Raw genomic sequence first — 21,004 nt, forward strand, 5'->3', positions numbered from 1 at the left:
ATATTTTCTAAATCTGTTAAACATGTAGCCTACTGTGCGGGTAAATCTTCAGCATGTGAAATAGGCTACTGTCACACAAACCCAGAGCAAACACTGAAATTCTGTCATGTTATCACTAAATCCGTGCTCCCGTTTACACCTATTTCACACTTATGGGGAATTTCTCTCTCTGCCTCTAGATAGCGATAGCTGTTCCCTTCAAAAACAGCAAGAAAAAAAAGAGAAAGCGAAATATGAGCGCCGTGACGTGGCAGAGTCAGTGTGGAGAGCAGGCAGCTTGAGCTCGAGCATCGTCTCCGGCAGCATGTGGACGCTGATCTTCACTGCCCTGTTTCCCTCGGTCATCTTATCATATGAAGTGGACACGAAAAAACTCAATGGTCTCGCAAAAGCCAGAGTGGAGGTGAGTGAAACCCTTCATTCTGCTTCAATCTCCAACGGGTGATGCGGTCGGTATCAGACTCAGACTCGGCTTGCAAACATCAGAATTTACCTGAAAACACTTACTGTAACCTGCTTGTGTGACTAGGCGTTTGTTTGGATTGGCGAAGCTCCGACATTTGAACGCAATGTTTTTGATGAAGGTGTAGGCTAATCCCTAGAGTAAGGGAGACGTTCAGGAAATAGCAGTTGTAAATCTGCGCTGCCTCAGTGTTGAACAATAAGAGATTGGTAATGGCTCAAATAGCTTTTTAGTTAAGGCTTCTAATTACTCTTTATAAACTTAAGTAGTTGTGTATGGATTAATGCTTAAGTGTAGTGAAGGATACGTTCCGAAATGAAACCAGCTTTTGGTGCAGAATTCGTTTGTTAACATTATATGTCAAAATATAAGTCTGTGTGAAATTCACGTCAAAATAAAAGTCAGGTCTAGCCTGAGGAAAATCTTTAAGAAAACAATTGAATACCCAAAAATAGGACATATTCTTAGAAAAACAATTAAACAACAGTTCTGGTCTTTGAATTTAATTGGTTGAGTGCTGATATATACTCCAACAGCACAGAGACTTTCACTCTTTTCATTTTGCGTTTGAGGCCGATATTTAGTCTGTGTATTTTTTGTGGTAAAGATTTTCCAGTGGCTCTTTCTGAAAATTACACCCTGTACCAGTGCTGGGCAAACTTGGCTCTTCCAGGCCACTTTCCTGCAGAGATTTGATCCAACCCTGATAAAACTCACTTGCCTGTAGCCTTCTAGTAGTCTTGAAGACAACGATTAGCTGGTTCAGGTGTGTTTGATTAGGGTTGGAGCTAAACTCTGAAGGAAAGTGGCCTGGAAGGGCAGAGTTTGCCCACCCCTGCCCTACACTATTAGGTGGCGACAAGTGATTGTCTTTGAGTCATTGAATCATTCACTCAATTGTTTGTTCAAAATCTCTTACTCTATTAACTTTCATTATTAAAGTGTTGGACAACAGCAGCATCACACACATTATTGTGCTGTTGATCTGAAAAGTTACTTTGTATTTCTTTGTATGCCAGAGCATCAAGTTTTGAATGTCACCAACAGACACAGTGAAGCAGAAACCATTCTTTAACCCACCAAAATCATGAATGAGAAGTCCCAGTGCTGTTGTACTACATACCAGTGCTCTTGGAACTCTGACGGCTAATCAGATTAGAGAGCCTAAATAACAGTCGTGTAACAAAATCTATGCAACACTTAGTGACTAGAAGTGTACTTTATTTGTTTCTACATATCTTATTTCTCAACTTTCACCAGACGTGTGGTGGATGACAGCTGAATAGGCTGAGGGAGGTAAGCTTACATTCACTTCATACTGTATATCATCACTGTGATATTCATGTGCTCTAGACAAACAACGGTAATGAAAAGTATTACTGGAAACTTCACATCAGCTCATCTGGTTATGTTGTATTATTTACTTCTTTCTCCTCTCAATTCATAACAGGTCAAGGCCTTTGTGACCCAGGACATTCCTCTTTAGTATCCTTTAAAATCACCAGATGACCAGTCAATCAGTTATGGAAAACAAAAATGTCGATAAAAATGAAAATAAAACACTTTACAAACTGACCATCAAATTGACATTTTTGAAAAATGAATTTAATTTATATTTAAAAGTGCTGTTAAATATAACAATAAAAATTGGATTAAGCAATTGACAGATTATTTTTTTATTGCAATTTAAACGTTGCTTTTAGAATTATTTATGATACATTTATCTACGTAATAAAACATGACATAATTTTAAATCTCATTTGTCAATCTGTAAATTGTTTTTTTTTTCCAGATTAATAAATTGATCATTTATTCCATCGTATTTTGAATTACTAGTAATTACTACATTAGAGGACTAGAAATGTCAAGACATTTACTGTAACAAAGTGCTGCATTAATGAATAATTATAAATTTTTTATGCAATTATTAATTATTTTCCATTTAATCAGTATCCATGTTTATTTATTATTTATGCATTCATATATTCAAAATGTTAAGGCTCCTTAATGTTGTAAAGGCAACTTATGTTTAATCTATAATATATATCTAGAAAAGCACCTTTTGTTCTTAAATGTATCTTTTTACAATGTTTTGTCTCGCACTGTTTCCACTCCCTTCTCACTTTTCACTTCCCTCCAGACTTATATTCTGTGTCTTTGCTGCAGCTCTTATAGTTCTCAAGCTACAACATCCAGCTTCAGCTAAGGTTACCATGCTTTCTACAGTCTGTTCTGTAATTCAATCAAAAACAACGAAACCTTTACAGGGTTACAGCTTTAAAACAGATTAACTTTCAGCTGTTCAGGTCATTGTCATGTGATATCCAGTGGTGTATCCACATCCTTCACCTTTCGATCATTTCTTTGTTTAGCTGGAATGCAAATCTATACATTGATAACTTAACGGAATCTAAGGCTGAGACAGAGACAGGTGTAATTCTCAGGATCCTTATTTCTGATATCTGTCAGGCAGCTTTAAGTGTTTAGAATATCCTTAACGTTCATCCGTTCAGCCACAACCTGGTGATGAAGCACATTCCTGGGGCCGACCCTGAACTTGTCCTTCTCAACCACTACTATGAAGAACTAGATGTAAGTAAAATGTCAGTGCTTAGCAATTTGTAATTATAGTTTCAACATCCTTTTAAACCAGCATTAGCAACCTCAGACTACCATTTCTACGCCAGTGTAGAAAAACCACAAGCACTTAGTTTATTCTGTCTGCAACCCTCACAAAAGTGTCAGAAGTCTTTTCTGGAAATTGCCACTTACATGATGTCTGCTGCATTGATATGTTTTTAACCATTCGGAGCCTGATTTACTAACAGTTGGCGTCAGAGCAAACACTCTTTTTGTATTAATAAACTACTGTCAGACTTTAAAAAAAACAAATCACTGAAAATGCATTGACAGAGTTATTTTTGTGGCATATGCATTTGTAGGAGTTTCCCTTTCAGACACACAATTTATATATTAAACTTCATAAAACAGTTGTGAAAGTTGCCATTATAAAGACTGTAAGTCTATCAGACTCGCTTTCACCCGCGTTAAATGCAATATGCATATAACATGATTAAGATTTTAATTTTAGAGCTGTCGGGACGGATTTCGCGGGAAATCGCGTGCATGTTTTTTTGTCAAAAGAACAAGAAAAAATTACCATGGATCATTCAAAACGACAAACCGGTTATATAAACGAAACAAAACAGAACAAAAACCGTTATTTATTTAATACGTCCCAAATAGGTGTCCTCTATCCAGGGCCGTAGCTAGAGGATTGGGGGCCCCCTGAAAAAATATTGATGTGGGCCCCCCCACACACACATATCATATACTGTACAATATACAAGCATGGGTGGCCCACATATATCCTAATAGGTGTTTCTTACAAAATAACAAAACAGTTAACAAATAAATGCATATAAAGGTTTTTTACTAAACCTAATGCCTAAAGCCTTTGCGCCTGAGTAGTGAGCCAGACTACAACCATCTGACCAAGTTTCAGCTCTCTAACTCTTACGATTTGGGCTGCACGGTCAGTTTTATTCTGACTGCATAGGTTTAGCTTATGAGGCTGTCACGTGATGAACGAACGACTCAAACCCGAAGACTTGTCAGATAAGAGGTGAGGTGAGCTAATAATAGAAGACCCAGGTAAACAATTAATTAATCTTTTCTGTTTCTTATAGCATTAGTTTTGTACTGTTTGTAGTGTGATCAACATTTGCATAAGTAGCTAGTAGATGTGTTAGGGAAGTAGCACGTAACATTTTAATTATATTTTGCTAAAATGAACGAAATGACTCGAAAAAAGATTCGTTCATTTTGCTGAACGAGACTCAAAGGTCCGAGTCAGTAAAATGATCCGAACTTCCCATCACTAATGTACATCGCTAACTTCATCTGACGTCTCAACTCTGATTGGTTGTCTTGTTCACAATCTGGGGTGGGACTTCTGAGGATACTTCGTATCAGACTAAACCATTTTTCGGGAGGGTAGAGGTAGACCTGTCGCAATAATCAATATATTGACTCATCGCGCAGTATATGTACATAACCTCAATAATTTTTGGTGACGCAATATATCGCCCATTATATTTACTTAAAAATTAATGTCACCATGTTTTGTAAATTCCACTTGCGCCTGTGTCTTTTGCAGCTTCTCGTACATAACGTGGTGTAGTCAAGTTGCTAGTTCAAATTTAAAAACTGCTTCTACAAAAAAAGTTTCATCTGCAGATATGGTCTTGTTTAGGAATCTGTGCCTTTGTGCATACAGATATCTGACAGCTAAGTGGTGATTGTGTTTTTCAGCAATAGTGTGCACCCTTAATTTACAGAGAAAAGAGTCAGGGAAAAGTCTGTAGATGGAAAAATCTCCATACAAGTTCTTTGTGCATTTTTCTTTTTTTCTACTTGTTACTTTGCACTTATTGTTAAATGATTATTTACTATTTATTCAAGATTTTAAAGGTATGTAATATTTTGATACTTAATTTCCATGATCTAAATATTCTTTAGAATTAAACATTTGTTGGCATTTGGAAGTGTGTAGGCCTTCTTGCATTATTATGCTGTTACATTATGATTATATATTCAGTGACATAAAATGGTCTTTAAAATGACAATAATATCGCTTATCGCAATTATTTCTGGGGCAATATATCGCACAACAAAAAGTTGTTATCGTGACAGGCCTAGGTAGAGGAGCAGATATTAGAAAATTTATTTAACCCAATTGCATGCTTTTTTGTGGTTTTCATATCTCAGTATATATTCTAATACAAAATATTAGAATTATTCACAGAACATGGGCCTATATAGTATAATTCCTGGATTTTGTGGGGCCCCCTGGGCGGTGGGGGAATTGTCACCACCTTTCACCCCACTAGCTACGGCCCTGCCTGTATCACTGGTGCCTCGAAGCACATTCTTCTACAGAGAGGCGCAGGGTAAAGCACAACCAAAAACGCAAGACGCATGCAGTTTTATTTTTAACCACTAGATGGGACAAAAGTTACAGTGTACTGTAGCTTTAATAGAATTTTTTTAAACATTTGTAAAGAACTGATGTGATGCACTTGTCCTTATAACCTATGCATTTCTTTTTTTCTTCTTTTACTTATAAACGGAGCTGTGTGTTTGTCTTTCAGAGAATCCCATTATCTGAAATGACTCGCACTGAGATAAACAAACTCTTGGAAACAGTGGGCTTTTATAAAAAAGAGAATCCCGAAGACCAAGTGCCAGAGGAGTTCCGCTTCGCTCCAGCGAAAGACAGTCCCTTTGAGGGCCAATCCACCGTCCCGCCCCCTAAGACTGATACTGACCAATCAGAGGCTGATTCCCAGCACACAGATTTGTAACCCCTTATGTAAGAGATATGGCGTGGGACACCGGTGGTGTGAGACCTACTTGATTTACAATTACCGTGAGAACTGAAACTGAGCCAGACGCGCTCTCTCCAGAGTTTAATGTGGCCACAATATTGTTTAAAAATACTTCCTATACTGTCAACACACCTTCAGCAACTTGATTTGATTATGAGTGGTGTTACGGTGTTAAAACTCTGATTGGAAAATATGCATTTAGAAATTCAGTGCAAGTGCGAGAGCTAACATGTGTGCGAGTAGTTTATGTTTGTGGCAGTGAACTGTAACGGTTGTTTGCTCACACTGTTCTGTACAGAACCTTATTTCTGCCCAAAGGGGACGTTAATGATGTCCACAGCTATAAAAGCCTGAGACTGGCTGCGGACTGATGATCTCTGTTCTCATGGGCACAAATCAGGCCCCCAAACAGACTGTGGGAGCATAAAGGTACCACTGAGAAAATAAATGGCTTAAACATCACAGCAAATGAGTGTTTTTTTTTTTTTTTTCATTTTTATTATTATACAAAAGAAATTATGAAAAAGTATAAAGCCCTGGAAGTTCATGTATCTTTTAAAGTCTTGAAAGTTGTGAAATCATGGTACTGCAAGATAAGTCAGCAGCAAGAGCAATTTGATAAGACCAATGTTCAATAATGACATTATTAATAATAATAACAGCAGTGAAATAGTTCAGAAGCTTAACTGCATGCTATTTATGTGGTTTACATTGCAACAACTTCACACAAGATATAAAATTCAACTGATGTAGTCAGATGCACATACAGTGAGGAAAATAAGTATTTGAACACCCTGCTATTTTGCAAGTTCTCCCACTTAGAAATCATGGAGGGTCTGAAATTGTCATCGAGGTGCATGTCCACTGTGAGAGACATAATCTAAAAAAAATCCAGAAATCACAATGTATGATTTTTAACTATTTATTTGTATGATACAGCTGCAAATAAGTATTTGAACACCTGAGAAAATCAATGTTAATATTTGGTACAGTAGCCTTTGTTTGCAATTACAGAGGTCAAACGTTTCCTGTAGTTTTTCACCAGGTTTGCACACACTGCAGGAGGGATTTTGGCCCACTCCTCCACACAGATCTTCTCTAGATCAGTCAGGTTTCTGGCTTTGAGCTCCCTCCAAAGATTCTCTATTGGGTTTAGGTCTGAGACTGGCTCGGCCACGCCAGAACCTTGATATGCTTCTTACAGAGCCACTCCTTGGTTATCCTGGCTGTGTGCTTCGGTCATTGTCATGTTGGAAGACCCAGCCTCGACCCATCTTCAATGCTCTAACTGAGGGAAGGAGGTTGTTCCCCAAAATCTCGCAATACATGGCCCCTGTCATCCTCTCCTTAATACAGTGCAGTCGCCTGTCCCATGTGCAGAAAAACACCCCAAAGATGATGCTACCACCCCATGCTTCACAGTAGGGATGGTGTTCTTGGATGGTACTCATCATTCTTCTTCCTCCAAACACGTTTAGTGGAATTATGACCAAAAGTTCTATTTTGGTCTCATCTGACCACATGACTTTCTCCCATGACTCCTCTGGATCATCCAAATGGTCATTGGCAAACTTAAGTCGGGCCTGGACATGTGCTGGTTTAAGCAGGGGAACCTTCCGTGCCATGCATGATTTCAAACCATGACGCCTTAGTGTATTACCAACAGTAACCTTGGAAACGGTGGTCCCAGCTCTTTTCAGGTCATTGACCAGCTCCTCCCGTGTAGTTCTGGGCTGATTTCTCACCTTTCTTAGGATCATTGAGACCCCACGAGGTGAGATCTTGCATGGAGCCCCAGTCCGAGGGAGATTGACAGTCATGTTTAGCTTCTTCCATTTTCTAATGATTGCTCCAACAGTGGACCTTTTTTCACCAAGCTGCTTGGCAATTTCCCGTAGCCCTTTCCAGCCTTGTGGAGGTGTACAATTTTGTCTCTAGTGTCTTTGGACAGCTCTTGGTCTTGGCCATGTTAGTAGTTGGATTCTTACTGATTGTATGGGGTGGACAGGTGTCTTTATGCAGCTAACGACCTCAAACAGGTGCATCTAATTTAGGATAATAAATGGAGTGGAGGTGGACATTTTAAAGGCAGACTAACAGGTCTTTGAGGGTCAGAATTCTAGCTGATAGACAGGTGTTCAAATACTTATTTGCAGCTGTATCATACAAATAAATAGTTAAAAATCATACATTGTGATTTCTGGATTTTTTTTAGATTATGTCTCTCACAGTGGACATGCACCTACGATGATAATTTCAGACCCTCCATGATTTCTAAGTGGGAGAACTTGCAAAATAGCAGGGTGTTCAAATATTTATTTTCCTCACTGTAAGTAAGACAATTACTTCAAATGTGGCTCATCTAATCATAATTTGGACTTTAAAAAAAAAAAATTAATAAAAAAAATTTATCTATTAGTGCTGTCAAACGATTAACTAAACATCCAAAATAAAAGTTTATGTAATATGTGTGTGTACTGTGTATATACAATGTAAAAACACACATACAGGATATGTTTTGAAAATAGTTACATATTTATATTTGTATAATTAATGTTATATATACATATTTAATATATACATGCGTGTGTGTATTTATATATACATAATAAATATACACAGTACACACACATTATGTAAACAAACTTATTTTGGATGCGATTAATCATTTGACAGCACTAATATCTATCCATCTACCTATATAGATCTAGAAACAGACAGATCATTTTATACACATACAGTAGTATGCTTTTTGGGAGTTTTACTCAATTTAACTTGCCTTTTTTTTCTTTTCTTTTTTACCATCAATAAAACATTTACATTTATTTATATAAAGTGATCTCGAGTCATTTAGCTCATTGTAAAGTCTTGTTGCGCTCACTATGATTATAAATCTTTTTGATTTCCCATTTCAGAAAATGCAATAAATGGCAAACACATTTTTTGGTGTCATTTATGGTTTTAATGATTACAATACAAAACCATGGTGTATGGAAATACTGAGTGAACAATAGTTTTTGAATGAGTGTGTACAAACATTATAATGTTAACGTTCACCTTTCAGTGTGAATGAATGTTAATGAGCTCTACTCGTGCAACCTTCAAGTACCAAGCAAAGTCACTCTCTGGCGTGGCTGCTGCAGTAGCTGTGTTTCGTCCTCAAAATTAAATTATGCGCAGTCATTAAAACAATTAAAACTACAACCATCTTTAGAACCAAATATATAAACATCACTGACCTTTTCAGGTGAATTTACTGCTAAAATATTATTCTTCTCAAATTGACTCAAGACTAGGCTTACTCATATATATATATACACTGTTTAAATTACACTTTGTTACTGGCTGAAAGCCATGTTGTAAAGATGCACAAAAACAGACCCTTTAAGCTTTTTTTTTGGGACGAACTTCATTGCGTCCACCTGAAGTTCAGGAATATCAACAAATCCAAAGTATACTCATCCATAAATAAGGACAGATGATAAGTGCATCTGTACATGCATGTTTGTGTATTTGATATCACTTCAAAATGTGTATGTTCAATTCTCGCTAAGAAGAACGAGGCAGACGTCTGATATCTGGAGAGAAACTAATCCAATGCTCTGTGTTCAGTGTAAAACCAAACTTTCAATTAAGTGAAAAACATGAGCTGCATCTTGCACTCAACAGCTGAAGCCATAACAAGCAGTGAGATTAATATTTTTGCAACGTTTTTAAATAAACAATATCGCATACAAATTAACATATAACCTTCATTTCTTTTTGAAACAGAACTAAAACTTCAAGTAAGCTTGTGAAAGCATGCAGGTCTGAGCTCCATTAACAGCAACAGTACCGTAAAAGCTTTTAAAACCATATATATGGGCAATCAACATAAAATCATGTTTCGTTTTTAGCACATGAAATCAAGTAAGAGGCATCTTGGGAGTTACACTAAATATAACTTCTTGCAATTTTCATTTTTTGGTAACTTTTTTTTTTTTTGGAGCAAACTACTGTTCGTTTAAACAAACTAGTGTAAAAAAAAAAACCTAATGAGTTTTTACAACTGTTACAGGAGGAGTTGTCTGGATCTGTCTGGAAAGTAAACACAGTTTTAACTGTTGAAATGTAACAGGATCAGAAGAAAGAAAAAAAAAAAAAAGTTTAAAACATGAGTTGTTGGAGCGTGTTGAGCATCAGAAGCCAGTGGTCTGCTTCGCCCGCGCCATCATCATCTCATGCTTGCGCAGATGGTTCACCAGTGACTGAACATAAGTGAACACACACTTGGAGTCTGGCTTCTTACCCATGATCATCATGTCCTCCACCTCCAGCAGGGGCATGCAGTTAGCATAGGCCCTAATGAAAAGACAACCACAGAAAAATGATTAAACAATGCAAACGAAATGATGCTTTATATGCTGTCTACACTAACTCTGTGCAGTTGATATGCCTAACCAACAGGGTGCAGCACTGTCATTTGATACAGAGAATTTACTCACTATGTACAAGAGAATAAAGCAGCTCCTGCTGCTTTCAGTAGCCCCTCACTACAGAACAAAGATCCAGGGGGCGGGGTGGGGTTGGATCCACATCCAGGGGGTGAAGATGGGTAGGTTTAGGTAAATGTAAGGTGGGAGGAGTTGGATCTAGATCCAACCACACCCCCTGGATCTTGTGTTCTGCAGTGAGGACCATCTCGCTGCTTTTGAAGCAGTACAGTGAAAATGTATTGACAGCATGCTGTCGATTACCACAGAAATTCATTTCGATTTGTTTGTGAAAAAAATAAGTGTAAAAATAAAAACTGTGTTTACAGTAATGCTCCAACAACACAACTTGAGATGAGGCACTGCACCGAAATAAAATCATAAAACAGTATATATGTTATCATGAAATTGGTTATGAACTGTGTACAGTTCCAAATTTTCAGGATGATTTACACCAGGACATTTCATAATGGGGTGTTTAAAAAATTTAAAGGTGGAAATACTTAAAATACATAAAAATAGAAATACTAAAAATAACTTTTTTTTTAAAAGTTGTTTTTATAATGTACTTATTTTTACAATATAAAAATTATATTTATAATTTAATTTGTATATTATTTTTAAAATATACAAAATATATTTTAATCCTCAAAAATAGAAACCAAATGTGCATATAAAAAATAAAATAAAAATCATGCATAGTATCAATGGGCCTACATAAAATATTGACCTATTTGAAATATTATATTGAAAATGCGGGGTCGGATATTATGCAAGCGGATCATCAAGTTATTTCAGTATCATTGATGTATATAATTTTTAATATTTTGAATTTGATTTTATTTGATATATTCTGTTTTTATTTAAATTTTAGGTAACTAACATTGTTTTGTCATTTTTTTCTTTAAAATGTGTCAATGTTTTTTATTAAATTAAATGTTTGAGTTTCAGTTTTACTTCAACTAGCTGAAATAAACATTTACTGAAATAAAATAACTTTATTTCAAGTAATGAATTTATATATATATAGTTTTAGTTTGATAAGCCTGATGTGAGGGTCCTTGATAAAGTTTGGTATAAATGCACTTTTCTGTTTTTAAACCCTCCAAAATGCACGGCTCTATAGACTTCCACTGTAAGTGCATTACTGTTAACTTGTTTTAACAAAATTAGAAATGATTTTGCAGTAACTGACAGCATGGAAGATGCTGTAGACAGAGGTTAAGTTGTACTGAATTCTGAATAATTTACCCATTGCTACTCTTCTAAGACAGACAAAAGGGAGATCTCTAGAAGCTGTGATAGCAAACATTCAGCATGTGCCAAGAACAAGCTTCTGTTTAGTGTCCAATGTGCTCTTTACACTGGTAGCTAAAGCAGTGTATCTGAGCAGGCCAGGCTTTGATGGGCTCATTTCACATCTCTATGAGCAGGACCATGTTTGGGCATCAGCGTCTTCACTGCTTCAGTCTGTCGTTTCATACGCTTTCTCTCCGACAAAAGCAGGTTAGCTGGCAGACGCACAATATTTTGTTATGCTAATTGTCAGAAACTTGCTAACAGGACGCTGATAAAGACCAATACCTGTCATGGTGCGCGTGTGAGACCAAAAGGCCTTACCTTTTAAGCTCAATGTCCAGGTGTGCAATAACTGGATCTAATATGTTGACTTTTATTTGGCACTAAGTAACACTTGAAATATCTGAAAATATCAAACCAAGTGGCATATGCTAATATATGATGTTTTCTCAACCTGAATTCTTGCAGTGACTTTTAACCAGCTGGTGTTTTTCAGTGGTTGTATGAAGTCAGTTCACACAGGTGTAGGTGAGTAGTAATTGGCTCATCATGTAATAATAATATTTCTTACCTGTGATGCAGCCTCTCTGTGTGAAATAAAACAGCTTTTATTAAATCTTCCTGTCATCTTGAGTAAAAAATTACAGTGTGCACCTTAAGTTTGCACCATATATTGAAATAAAATCAATATTGTAATATGGCTGAATGGGTGTTTACACGACAATTTTCAACTCAAAACCTTTTATGCATTTTGACCATTCATTTACACGACCAGGGCCGTCCTTTGGGCGGTGCAACTGGTGCGGTCGCATCGGGCCCCACGCTGTGAGGGGGATGCATAGAAGCATAGTACAGCATTTTTTGTCTTTTTTATAAATTCGAGAACAGGGATCATTTCGAAAACATGAACTTTTCAAAAAACACAAAAGAAAAACTTTTGCATTTTTAGTTCAATCGTCATGTAATAATGTGATATATATAATTAATTAAATATGCTCTGCATGTTTTAGAGTTAAGCACAGCTCTGTGTTCATTTACAGAGTTTCTGAGTCTTAGAGCAGCTTTGTTAATTAACTGTGAACTGAGTGATTCTGAGACACATAAAACACTATCATGAGCTGCACGAGTAAATGAACAGTGCTGCGCTTCAGTCTGAATCACGCTACAAATATATTTGCCAGCAAATCACTAAAATAAAAGCTCACTGGGTTAAATTCTGAAAGCAAAAGGTGAATATGTGACCCTGGACCACAAAACCAGTCTTAAGTAACATGGGTATATTTATAGCAATAGCCAACAATACATTGTATGGGTCAAAATTATAGATTTTTCTTTTATGCCACAAATCATTAGGATTTTATGCAAAGATCATGTTTCATGAAGATATTTTATAAATTTCCTACCGTAAATATATCAAAGCTTAATTTTTGAATAGTAATATGCATTGCTAAGAAATTAATTTGGACAACTTTAAAAGCCATTTTCTCAATATTTAGATTTTTTTTGCACCCTCAGATTCCACATTTTCAAATAGTTGTATCTTAGCCAAATTTTGTCCTATCCTAACAAACATCAATGGAAAGCTTATTTATTCAGCTTTCAGATGATGTATAAATCTCAATTTCAAAAAGTTGACCCTTATGACGGTTTTGTGGTCCAGGGTCACATATTAGTACTGCAATTTTACAGTGTACTATAAATACATTTTACTTTACTGTATTATTGCAATACATTTATCATGTTATATTATAAATATTTAAAAAATGTTTATTTTATAGTCATACTGAAAGGATCAAAAAAGAAAACTAAGGAAAACTGGCCTACTGTAGGAAAACTAAAGCAGAATTTTTTTCTTAGGTTTGAGTTAGTTCTTAAGTATAAATCCAAATTTTTCATTTTTTACCAAAACTGCACAGCCCTAAAGTAAAACAAAATATTGCACTGTCAGTTTTACCCAAGATTGTGCAGCTCTATAGTGCACCTTTAACATAATGCCACTTGTTTGATATTGTAATATCTAACACGGTGATATTCATACATTTTTGGTGTGCAAATACTTTTTGGGGGTCACAGTATATGTGGTATTACTGATTTAATGTGTTTATTTTTTACATTTTAAAATGAGTTCATTTTAATTCCGCAATAAAAATCAATTTCTCCAGCCAATTAAAACCAAATCAATTTTAATGTAAAATTTTTCCTGATTCTCTAATTGTCAGTCTCGTCCTGATCATTACTACTACTTTGATTTCTTTTCATTTTATTATCTATTTTTTAAAGGTTAGTTTGCTCCATCAGGTTTAATTCTTGGCAGTCCCAAGATTGACTCAGCTGAGTTTCTCCTCAAAGATCTGATCTGGCTCTCACCGTTTGCTCTGAGTTTTGACCCTAGGAGGAGTTTTTGGTTTTGACCAAGCCCTTCTGCACCAATCCCCTGTAGAACTCCTGGAGGTACGTGTACACGCACTTCCAGTCCGGCTCCCGCATCCGCACCATATCCTCCACATCCAAAAGCTGCGGACAGTCTGCCAGCTTCCTACTCTCACGCCGAGGTGGGGGACAGATGAAGGAAAGAAGACAGAAAAAGGACAGAAACAAGTGGGATATACAAGGCCAGTGAGGAGAGAGAAATGAGACACACAAGACAAAATCAGAAAGCCAACATTAAACTCTGTGATGACAGCATATGTAACTGTGTTTTCGTGCCTTACATTCATAACAAATACATGTGCAAAGACAAACAACATCAAAAAGAGCAACAATGCATCCATTCTGTGATCTCATTATGCAAAAGTGACTGTGAATAACACCAACATACAGTATTGGAGACAATAACAGCAATGCAAAAAGTAACCCTTCGTCTCCAGACAAACACTGTTTGTCTGACTGTAAAACAGCCTGTAGAAGCTCAGTGATGGGATCATGCTGGAGCGGTGGAGACTGACCTCTTTAAAGGCACACATCTGTTAATGCTTGTAAAAAACACTATCACGCCAGGTATTCACAAAGAGACTTAAGGCGTTTTCAAAAAAACACCAATAGTGTTTTTTGATTCAAAACAGGGACTTACATGGTTACAAAGATGAATTTTCCGTTCGCTTTCATAATGCAACATTGTCATATTGTCAGAATACAGAATTGATCAGTTTAAGCATGACGGCTTTGTTGGGACAGCATCCTTGCAACATGTCCGTTTCAGAGAAGGGGGAAGAGGGCACTTTTTGATTTTCAACTGCGATAATTTATATAAACTTGGTCCTTTGGTTGACTGTCGTGTTCATGCCTAAACAATCTCAACTAAATGTAGAAAATATACCAGGTTCTGAAACAAATGCTCCAAATGTCAATCGCTGTTTAGTACTTTCATAACATGAATGACTGCGTGAAACTGCATATTCATTGAGAAAAAAAAAAAAAGAAGGAAAAAATAGTAAAAAAAATAAATAAAAATTATATATATGAGAGAACTGACTTTTTATCCACTAGAAACTGAATGAACAGCGGATTTCAAGTTTTAAAACAAATTTGAACCTTTAAACAAAGCCTTTATTTTTTTTAAAAAAGGAGTTCCACTATTCATCATAAATAGTCGGTGAGATCTGAATTTCTGAATCCCAATGAAGTCCATTGGTATATCACTAAAGGTACTTTAGTGGTTTATAATTTGTAATTGTGCTTTTTTTGCATCCTTTTCCAACTACTATTGCCCACAACTCTAAACATCGGAAGTGGAGTAGTTTGACACATTCTCATTTGACTTTTTCCAGTCGAAAGTCGGAGTATGAGAGCTTAAAGCTGTCGCAGAATGTAATGATGTAACGCATATAGAGAGATGCTAATGTTTACAACCAAATACAAATCACTTTATTGAAATACTGTTATCTCAATTTTGGCTTACTGTCTTAATTCAGACTAGGGCTGGGCAATAAAATAAAAATATCAAAAGATATTTTGTTCTCGGTCGGCGCCAATAGCCTCGTGGTTAGTGAGCCGACATACAGTGCAACTGCTCTCATGGCGACCCGAGTTCGATTCCCGTATCGAGGTCCTTTGCTGATCCTGCCCCCCTCTCTCTCCACCCAATGCTTTCCTGTCAGCTCTCTACTGTCCTGTCCCAATAAAGGCAGAAAACGCCCATAAATATATATATTAAAAAAAAAAGATATTTTGAACACATGATCGCTAAATGTTTTATAAAATAAATACGACATCACGGTGTGTGTCAATCACGTTTACACACTGCCTCTGAAACTTTCGTCTGTCATAAAAAAATCTGGATCAGGTTCAATTTCCTGCGTTTTCGCATCTGTAGCAAGCATTTTGATAGGAAAGGATGACGAATACGAAAAAGAAAAAAAAAACGCACACAAATTTCGGACTCGGTGTGCAAGGACCTTAAATAATTGACGCAATGTGGCAACTACCATTGGAAAAGATTACAGCAGAGCTCGTGATCTGCCTGAGACCGCTGAACGCTGCAGTACTAGTAACTAGCAAACAACAGTACAGTGGCTTAAATAACCAAATATGAATTCACCTTCAGGCCATAACAGCAATAACAGATGGTGCCTTTAATGATGACAACAGTTGGGGTAGTGAGATAAACCAGTGCTCAGTCAGGTGGAGGAAAATGAAATGAGAAAGTGTCTACTGGAATTACCTGGACACAGACTATCCAAAGGGGAAGCAGGTTAAGGCCTATTCTCAGGTCAGCAAACAATACTGACTTTGAGTAATGCTCTTCTGTTAGCAGACACTATTCTGGGGAAACTCATGAGCGTTCAGCTGGATGTTTCTTATTTAGAAATGCATGAATGTTAGGTTAACTGGGAAACGAAAAAGGAAATAAGCAGAGGAGAAATTTAAATCATAATTTAAAAAGCTAGTAATTAAGGCTTAGTTATTTAAGTGGAACAAACGCAAGGAAATGACAGCTATTAAAAGATGATTAATCTGAGAGGACTGGAGATGCAGATCAGAAGAAATTGTTATAAATTTGGCTGTATTAAAACAGGCTCAGAAACAAAGCAAAACATTTACAAAAGCATTTACTTTTTAATTACTCAGCAAGGACGCATTAAATTAATCAAAAAAGACAGTAAAGACCTTTCTAATGTTACAAAAGTGTCTATTTCAAATAAATGCTGTTTTTTTTTTTTTTTTCTATTTATCAAAAAATCCTGAAGAAAATGCATCAGGGTTTCCACAAAAATATGGAGCAGCACAACTTTATACAACATTGATAATAATCAGAAATGATTTTTGAGCAGCAAATCGGCATATTAGAATGATTTCTGAAGGATCATGTGACACTGAAGACTGCATTAACGATGCTGAAAATTCAGCTTTGATCACAGGAATAAATTGCATTGTTAAATATATTCACATAGAAAACAGTTATTCTAAATGGTAATAATATTTCACAGTATTACTGTATTTTTGATCAAATAAATGCAGCCTTGGTGAGCAGAAGAGACATCTTACAAAAACAATTTGTTTTAAATCCTACATCCTACAATCCTAAACTCTTAAATGATAGTGTATATGAAGGCAGGTTACTAAAACAAACTGACGTTGATTGTTTGCCGAAGTGTGTTATTTGGAGTTTGACAATATTAGAAACATGGGGGAATTCACTAAGAATCAGTTGAGCCTCTATTTTGCACACGCTCTCTGCATGGTCTCAAAATCTGATTCAGAAAATAAATAGCATATTTCTGCAGATTGTTCTGAGCAGTAGGCTGTAGTGGACGCAGCAGACCACCTCAATCTGGCATCGTTTACTGAGACTGTACAGCCTCGCTCCACCGCTGTGATATCCAGGCACTTGATCAGCTCAAGATGCAGAAAGTGCACGTGACACGTCTGGATATTTGCCAGGTTATAACGGAATTTAAACACTTGTACACAAATAACTGTTTGCTGCCAGCTTTCCATCTGCTGTAACAGCAACACATTAATTGCATGAGGCTGATGTTTCTAAAACGCCTTATTTGCATAGAAGGGACTGTGTGTGTGTGTTTTGTCACTAAAGAATAATATTCTTTCATAAATTGTGACATTAAATGCAGCATGTTAATGTAAGAATGTATTAATGAACAGTGCTATATGAGCACACACCAAGGAAGAACACATGACTGGTTGTGCTCGACGTCAGGAGCAACTGTTTAGTGAATTCGCCCCATAGTGCAGAAAATCAAATTTGAATTGCATTTTTGTCTGTCATTTTATTGGTTCTTATTCTTTTGTATGTGTTTGATCATGTGGTATATGCGACTTTGGACTCACTCTGCTGTGCTGAAGGCCACCTCAAAGTTCTGCCTGCGGTTTGCGGGACTGAGGCTGGAGTAATCGAAGGCCTCTGGAAAGAAGTTATGCACCAGAGCACAGAACGCCATGCCATCACTCCAGCTGGAGGAGAAGTTCTGGATATCCACATTCTTCAAGAAATGGAGGAGAGAGAGACAATATGAAGACAGAGAGCAAAGGTTGCCAATAAGAACGCACACTACCGTTCAACCGTTTGGGGTCAGTAAGATTTTTAAATGATTTTGAAAGAAGTCTCTTCTGCTCACCAAGGCTGCATTTATTGAATCAGAAATAAAGTAAAAACCATAATATTATGAAATATTATTACAATTCAAAATAACTGTTTTCTATTTGAATATGTTTTAAAATGTTATTTATTCCTGCGATGCAAAGCTGAATTTTCAGCATCATTACTCCAGTCTTCAGTGTCACATGCAGAGGTGGACAGTAACGAAGTACATTTACTTGAGTATTGTACTTAAGTACACTTTTTGAGTATCTGTACTTTACTTGAGTATTATTTTTTCTGGAAACTTGCGACTTTAACTTCACTACATTTGAAAGACAAATATCGTACTTTTTACTCAACTACATTTATATCAAGGTCCCCAAGTAGAAAGTCGTTGTATGTAGCAGTTTTTACAGTGTGTGCATTTTCAGATTCACTGAACCTTTTTTTTCTGCGAAAATCCAGCCTGCGATCTGCCAAGTGTTACAGTATTTCTAAGCCTGCAGTTTTCCACCTAGCTTTTGGCTGATTTCTTTTAGCAAATCTGGCAACCTCGGGATCTTCACCACTAAACTAATGTAAACGTCCGCGCTACTGCACAGCTAAAAGCGCTCTACAAAGGCATGTGTTAACTCATTAAAGCCCTTTGGAAAATTAACCATGTTTTTACTATAGTAACCGTAACTATGGTATTTGCAGTAAAATCACAGTATCCACAAATTTACTATTATCTCACTATAGTAACCATATGCTATTTGTAGTAAAACTTCAGTCACCACCAATTTACCATAGTTTCATTATATTAACTATAGTTTGATTTATGGCAATACAAATGGTAGGCTAATATATCTGTCAAAATCGCTGCCCTCACTTTACTCTATATATGCTATAAACTTAGGCCTACTGGTAAATTGGTGCTAAAAACTGGTCAGGGAAGTATATAAATCTGAAAATTATTTTATTGTCAAAACACTGCACACACACACACACACACACACACACACATATATATATATATATATATATATATTTTTTTTTTTTTGTAAACAAATGATCAAAAAGTAGGCTAAATGAAAACTTTGGAATCTAAACTAGGAATCAATAAGAATTGAAATCAAAAAGCAGAATCAGAATCTGAATGGATAAAATTCAAACAATACTCAACCCTAGCCACATGTTGTGAAGTTCACTGATTTCTGAGCATTTTATGAACACTGATCAGTTGATGGCAAAATTAAAAAAGACGGTTCTTTGGTGCAACCTGCACACCCATGGCCATACTGAGAGAATATGTTCCAGTTTTCTGAGGATACTAAAGATTTGTTTTCTTTTCAATGTTTGCTTTGTTTGCCTAAAATGAACCATATCATAGACTTCAATATCTCTTTGAAAAAGAACTTTGTAACTTTTAAACAAGTATTAAAATGAGTTCAATGTAGCTGTAGGAGTGTTAGATAAAAAATAAAGATGATTATCTTCATTCAGTTGTTCCATTTCTAGGTTTGGTAACATAAAAGCTCTTAATTCCAAAGATAATACAAGCTAATCAGTGTATTCAGTAGGTTGCATTAGTGGCATAAAGTATTGTAAGTATACAATAAAAGCAAAATACAATAAAACAATGCATTTACTTTTTACTTTTGATACTTAAGTACTTTTAAAAACACGTACTTCTGTACTTTTACTTAAGTAAAAATCTGTCTTTACAACTTTCACTTGTAGTGGAGTAGTATTTGACCAGTGGTATCTGTACTTTCACTCAAGTAAGGAAGGTGTGTACTTTGTCCGCCTCTGGTCACATGATGCTTCAGAAATCATTCTAATATGCTGATTTGCTGCTCAAGAAACCTTTCTGATTATCATCAATGGCGAAAACAGTTGTACAGCTTCATATTTTTGTGGAAACCATGATATATTTAATTTTTCACGATTCTTTGATATAAAAAGTTAAAAAGAGCAGCATTTATTTCCAACAGAAAAGTTTTGTAACGTTACTAATATGTTTACTGACACTTTTGATCAATCTAATGCATCCTTGCCAAAAAAAAGTATTAATTCCCTTATAAATAACTTACTGACCCCAGGAATTTGAATGGTAGTGTAATTAAACAAATACAGCAAGTCTTAAAGAAAAAAAAATGGGGAATAAGAAATTAGAAATGAGTGAATAATGACTTCTATTTCAGGCTGTTCCTCATATGAAGCTACTTTAGTACTTTCTAAAGCACACCAATGAACTATATTCCAAGTTGAGGACTGTTTTTAGGGCAGTTTGTGCTGCTTTGTCATTTTTGGAGCTTGATAGCCCTATATCTCATTCACTTTTAATTGTAAGCACATGCTAAATAACTGAAAGAACGTCCAAAATGCTTTGGAACAACTTGAGGGTGAGCAAATGATGACTGAGGTTTCATTTTTTATTCAGGATCTGATTTTCTCCAGTTACCTCATAGGAACGGGTCTTGGATCTGCACCAGTCCAGCAGCATCTGTTTGATGGAGTTCGCATTGGGGACACCAAAGCTTGTGGAGCGCTGCACCTTGTTTACTTGAGTAATGGCTGAGTTGCTACAGTCAGAAAGAGAAATGCTGTTGAACAGGTGGTATTTCTGTCAGCTAAATGAGCCTGAAAGTGTGCGAAAACCACAGGCTCACCCTCCGGAGCCTCCAGTGTTCTCGAGCTTCTCAATCATGGCTTTTCGTGCCTGTGCTGCAGATGTTTTGGGTAACGTCTGAGCCCTCATCAGCTCCGATCTCTCCGCCTGTCTGCGGTCTAGAGCTGATGTTCTGCTGGAGCTACGAGATGTGTTGTCCTCACGGTCAAAAACACTGAAGGAAACAGA

At 36.4% G+C, this 21,004-nt stretch overlaps 2 protein-coding genes across 8 annotated transcripts in view; one reads left to right on the plus strand and one right to left on the minus strand.

The window, feature by feature from the left end:
- Positions 1 to 201: 201 nt before the first annotated feature.
- On the plus strand, positions 202 to 6,334 carry selenom (selenoprotein M). The gene is made up of 5 exons (XM_058777608.1): positions 202 to 403; positions 1,724 to 1,759; positions 1,914 to 1,948; positions 2,977 to 3,055; positions 5,617 to 6,334. The coding sequence occupies exons 1-5, from the start codon at positions 305 to 307 to the stop codon at positions 5,827 to 5,829; spliced, it is 462 nt and encodes a 153-aa protein (XP_058633591.1). The 5' UTR covers positions 202 to 304; the 3' UTR covers positions 5,830 to 6,334.
- A 2,376-nt stretch (positions 6,335 to 8,710) lies between these two features.
- The window catches only part of smtnb (smoothelin b), a 70,438-nt gene continuing 58,144 nt past the window's right edge, over positions 8,711 to 21,004 (minus strand). For 2 of the 7 annotated variants that reach the window (XM_058777606.1, XM_058777599.1), the window contains 5 exons: positions 20,817 to 20,990; positions 20,609 to 20,729; positions 17,913 to 18,064; positions 13,992 to 14,160; positions 10,056 to 10,194 (listed from right to left, as the gene is read on the minus strand). In XM_058777606.1, coding sequence (XP_058633589.1) covers positions 14,013 to 14,160; positions 17,913 to 18,064; positions 20,609 to 20,729; positions 20,817 to 20,990 — 595 coding nt within the window. In that variant the 3' untranslated portion in view covers positions 10,056 to 10,194; positions 13,992 to 14,012. The other 5 variants (XM_058777598.1, XM_058777600.1, XM_058777603.1 and 2 more) reach the window with 5 other exon arrangements.

The sequence above is a fragment of the Onychostoma macrolepis genome, chromosome 05, assembly GCF_012432095.1.
Source record: "Onychostoma macrolepis isolate SWU-2019 chromosome 05, ASM1243209v1, whole genome shotgun sequence".
NCBI lineage: Eukaryota > Metazoa > Chordata > Actinopteri > Cypriniformes > Cyprinidae > Onychostoma > Onychostoma macrolepis.